At 44.2% G+C, this 5420-nt stretch overlaps 1 protein-coding gene across 1 annotated transcript in view; it reads right to left on the bottom strand.

Annotated features, from left to right (window-relative positions):
* ARHGAP10 (Rho GTPase activating protein 10) overlaps nt 1–5273 on the bottom strand; it is a 145468-nt gene extending 140195 nt beyond the window's left edge. Inside the window, exons 1-2 of the mRNA XM_005418204.3 lie at nt 5183–5273; nt 3508–3689 (exon numbers count right to left, since the gene is read on the bottom strand). Of these exons, the coding sequence (XP_005418261.2) occupies nt 3508–3689; nt 5183–5273 (273 nt within the window). The remainder of the gene's footprint in view (nt 1–3507; nt 3690–5182) is intronic.
* Between the last annotated feature and the right edge of the window lie 147 nt (nt 5274–5420).

The raw sequence follows: 5420 nt of genomic DNA on the forward strand, positions 1-5420 counted from the left end.
GCCCGCGGCAGCGGCGCCGGGCGGGGCGCTGGGGCCGCCCCGGTGCGCCCGGTGCCCGGGCAAGGTGGCTCAGCTGAGGCGCCGCGGGCGCCCCCGAGCGGAGAACGGGGGCAGGTACCGCTACCGAGAGAGCCCTGTGCTCCACAGGGACACCGCGGCAAGTCACCGATGGACAGTCACCAACCGCGCCAGGGGCAAGCGCGGCAGTCTGCACCTGGGACGGGACAGCCCTGGCTCTGTGTGGAGCCTGGGGAACAGAGCAGCGCTGTGCAAAGGGACCTGGGGGTCCTGGTCCATGGAAAGTTGAATGTGAGTCAGCAGTGCCCTGGTAACCGGGAGAGCCAACCGTGTCCTGGGGGGCATCAGTCAGCCGATCAAGGGAAGGGATTGTCCTGCTCTGCTTTGCACTGGGGCAGCCTCACCTCGAGTGCTGGGGACAGCTTTGGGTGCCACAGTATAAAAACGACATTAAACTATTAGAGAGCATCCAAAGGAGGGCAAGAAAGGTGTTGAAGGGTTTTGAGGGGAAGCCATATGAGGAGCGGCTGTAGTCACTTGGTTTGCTCAGCCTGGAGGGGACTGATGAGAGACCTCATTGTGGTCTTCAACTTGTTTGTTCGGGGAAGAGGAGGTGTGGGCACTGATCTCTGTGGTACCCAATGACAGGACTTGAGAAAACAGCATGAAGCTGAGTCATCGGTGGTTTACATTGTGCATCAGGAAAAGGTTTTTCACCCAGAGGGTGGCTGGGTACTTGCAAAGGCCTCCCAGCGAAGTGGTCATAGCCTCAAGCCTGACAGAGCTCAAGAAGCGTTTGGACAGTGCTCTCAGGCACGTGGTGGGATTCTTAAGATGTCCTGTGTTGGGCCAGAGTTGGACTCAATGATTCTGGTGGGTCCCTTCCCACTCAGCATATTCTATAGTTCTATGATTGTACCAATCTTTGGGCCCCCTGCACCTCATGGAAATCTCTGTGAGCTGTAGGAAGGGGCTGAGCAGGCTCTCAGAGGGAGGATGCACAGAGCAGCACTCTGTGGGCTGCTTGATCCAAAATTGGCTGTGGTGGTGGCTGTCTACCAGCTGAGAAGGCTGGTGTAGCTCACCCTGTCCTGCTTGTGTCCGCATGTGAAGTACTCTGTAAAGGGGATACAGACTCACCTTTATGTCTTCATTCAATAAACTACTACAGTCTTGTGAACAAGAACTGTGGCAACAGCAAGACCTTGTGAAGACCACTCAACACTGGATTTTCAGTTAAGAATGTGAGGAAATTCATGAGGAAGGCAGAAAAGGCTTATAGTTATATTTGTGTTTATAATTTAGCTATAATTCATGGTTTCAATGGTTTAACAGTAGTGCAATTCAGAGTGCTTTCATGGGACTTTCTCAGATGATTGGGAGATATATATATTTTAGTAATGAGTGTCTACTTTGGGAGTCAATTCAATCTTTTTTTTTCTGTATTTTGGCAAATTGGATTCCCTCTCCAATTAAATGTATTATTGTTGGGCCCACAGTAAAGCCCAGACTGCATCTCTGAGATGAAGATAACTGGTGGTGTAACTATCAAGCTTTTTTCTGTATGACCCTATGCACTGACCTGGAGAAGTCAAGTATGGAAATAAGTGGCCACTTTACAAATCTCATTTTTAATTACTCCTGTTCATAAAGCTGTATATTGGGAAGTATTCAATTTTGCAAACATTTGGGTTTTTTAAAACCTATCCACTTCAGAGCCTGCTTCAGAAACCAGACTGAGGATGTGTGTTACTCATCTGGCAGCAATCACAGAGCCCAAGTGAGTAAACACAGAATTTCATGATCAAAGAGCACGATAATGTCCTCATTGTTCATGTAGATAAGGGTGGTAAGAAAACACAATTATGTAAAGACAGGGCCAGGGAGAAGGGGCTTGACATGAAAGCTCATGGGTAAGTGTGGTTTCTGAAAATAGTCTGAAAATGAGTGTGGCCCCTCCAAATGAGATGCTATAGATGATCTGCCTGAAATCACAGCAGACCAGGAGAGGCTATTCAGAGCTGATCCTGAACGTTCAGTTTTTCAGCCAAGTGTTCCACCTGCTAGATCACATTATCTGCTGATACTTATTTTCTAATATTACTTAGCTGAGAAGTTCCTATGCTACTCAAAAATCAGTTTTAAAAGAAAAAGAAAACTACCTTAAATAACAAACAATCCTTATCTCTGTTTAGATTACTGGAGCAGCATTTCAAGTATAGGTATGCCTTACATGGATAGTTTGTTTACTTTGTTCTGTAGTTGTCTTCAGCATTAAAGTTAGAATAATATTTTTCTTAGCTGTTTTTAGTTATTTTAATTTCCCTATTATAATTTCACTGAAGTGTTGTAAAGTAGTGGGGTCCCATGCTTTGTGTGGAGTTGCCTGCACTGACATAAAAATTATTTTTAAAATTGAATGTTTGTCTTATTCCTGGGGATTTTTAGCTGGCAAAAAAACCCAGGAGATCTGAAATTTAGATTTGTCCTACTATGACAGGCCTATCAGGCGAAATTGGTCCACCCGCCTCAAACATGTGAAGTAAAAATGTATTCCTTTCTAGTTGTAGCTAAGAATAGCATTCAGTCCAATTCAAATACATAAAAATAACATATTTTTTCCCAGAATAAAGAAAGTCAACTTCTATTTACATAATAAAACAAGAAAGCAAACTCACTACTAAATTGAAATTCTACACTCTTTATCCAGTTAATCAAAACAACATGCTAGATTCCTACCACCAGTTATTAAATATATGTTTTCCTAAAATTGACCCACCAGTTCAAAATATTGTCACACTCTGAAGAAGCAGAATTGTGATTTAAAACAAAAGATGGGACACTGAGGAGAAATAATAAGCTATTATTTATGCACAACAATTACCTATGTAAGGAGCAATAAAAGGAGTTGTTGCCCTTTTACCACTAATTACCACTAATTAAGGCTCGAAGTGGCTTTATATCAGTAAAATCTCTTCTTCTCTGCCACTCCCTACTCAAGGTCATCAAATTCTACAGCCTTCTGGTAGCCTCTTTTAAGAGACTATGACATAGATTGACCATGTGAAGCTGTAGCAATATCCTGTCCATAAACTCTGTATTTATCTTTGCTTTGGTTGTTTTCCTTTGACATTCACTGCAAGCATGGTTTCAGGAAATACCCTCTTCAAGTCATTTTATACAACAGGCATACACCAGCATATCATATGTTTTGTTCCATCTTACCTTGCTTATGCTCTTTTCAGATCACCATTCTGATTTTTATGGAAGATGATATTCTGATGTGTGGCTGATTTTGTCTCCAGGCTGCATGTTAAGGAGACATGGGTTAGAAATTAGTGAATTTAACTTTCAGTTTTGCTGATGTTTTGTTACAGAGAATTGATATCAGCTCCCACCATTTCCAACACACAGCTGTGTTGTTCAAAACATCACTAACAATAGCAGCCTTCCAAGGAATTTTTTTTGTCTTTGTCTAAGCACTTTTACCTCTGACATGGGTTTAACAGAGGGTTTAAAGAGTTTCCTTCTAACTCCCATTTTGCTGATGATTGTGTCATCACTGTTGACTTGCAAGACCTTAGGGATCTGATGCATATGTGAGATACCTCGAGGCTGCATGCTCCCTCTCCTCTCGTCCATCAGCAGGTCATATATAAAAACAGACTGGTCTGCAACCACCCACAATGCAGAGTAACATTATTTACTCTACTGTCAGCCAATTTGATGATTATTATGGAAATCATGTATATCTCTGATGGGCATTCCTTTCTGTCACTCCTTTACAGCACAAACTTTACCCAACAAATTATTTTAGAAAGCTGCTATATGTTTTGTCACTGTTACAAAGCATTGTATCCTGGGGCCATTATTTCCCAAAGTGTTCCATCACAAAGTTGTGAGTATGAAATTAAGAGGTATCCTCCCCAGCCTTTGAAATGAATGGACTCTTGTGAATTTCAAGGATTTTACACTGCCATATTTTAGTAATCTTCACAAATGGGTCAAATTAGCACACGGTACTATTCCATTTATGCTTAAAAATCTACACTATAAAGAATTTATGCTATCCACTAGCATTTAGTTGCTCTGACAAAAAATACAGCTGAATTAGTTTGGAGAACCATGGAGGGCCAGAGATGCCCATTACAGTATTTGATGCAGTCCAGCTCTTGTTCCTACTCACTGACCACAGGTGATAATTGCATTGTGTTTTTTCTCTCGTTCTCGCTCGTGATGTCCCACAGGTGCTAACATTTTCTTTGCCTCATACTATCATTGTCTAGATGGAAAGCATAATTAAGACAAAGTCCGAGACGGTTGTTCCCTATCTGTAACTAATTTATAGTTCACAGCTTTTTTTTTTTTTTTTTCCCAAAAGTGAATGACGGCTCGTTAGTACCAATCAATAAGTTGATTTAATATGTATCCTCCTTTGGAGCTCAGTCCTCATATGAAGTATTCGATACTTTTTTGATACTGATACTTGCACATGCTCATGGACTGCATTCAGCCCAAGTGCTTTACCAGCTATGTTTTTTCTAGCACAGCTCACAGTTTAGCTGCTACAGCGTTCCATTGAGACTCATGCTCCCACTCCGTATGTGCTCTTTTCGTCTTGTTCAAAATGCTGGCCTGGCTTTTTTACACAACGCTCATTTGTTTCTAAAAGGGTATGCACACACAATATCCACAGCTGTAAAAGCGTGGAAGAGCTGCATTCATGCTTTAAAACGAGAAAGTAGAGATGAGCTGCTTCCAAACGCTTCATAATTAGTAAACAATGCCCCGGCCTGTTCCTGTCGCAGAAGTAGGACATGACCGAATGAACTCTGCCTTTTTAGAGCTGCACTCCGGGGCTCCGAATGGGGCTGTTCCCGAATGGGGCTGCTCCCCGGAGCAGACAGCTCCACAGGGAAGGTAACTGGTGGCACAGGCATGGGAGGGAGCAGGATACGGAACGTGAGATGTGGAGCAAAGCTCTGGATTTTGCTCCCCGAGATCTGCTGCTGCCGAGCAGAGCTCTCAATCAAAGGTCCAAGAAAAGCTTGTTTGTGACTTAAAGGCTGTTCTCCTATGAGGTTCTCGGGAACTTACCAAGAGGAAAATTAAAACTTAGACTCAGGAGCACCGTGACTGGGGAGTGGAGGGAGGGAGCGCGTACACAGCGCTGGGCAGCGCTTAAGGTGGTGGTTCTTCCGTGCTGGCCGAGCAGCCCTGAACAGCCCGGAGCGCCAAGGGACAGCACCGGGCATGGCTGCGGATCCCTTCCACAGCCCTGTGCCGGCACAAGCTGCATTGGCAGCTTCCAGAGGCCCGGATGCGGGCCGAGAAAGGACGCGGGTAATGGAAACACCTTTACCCGCAGCACCGACTGCCGCCCGGCGCCTGCGCCATGGGCC

The sequence above is a fragment of the Geospiza fortis genome, unplaced genomic scaffold (assembly GCF_000277835.1).
Source record: "Geospiza fortis unplaced genomic scaffold, GeoFor_1.0 scaffold11, whole genome shotgun sequence".
Taxonomy (NCBI): domain Eukaryota; kingdom Metazoa; phylum Chordata; class Aves; order Passeriformes; family Thraupidae; genus Geospiza; species Geospiza fortis.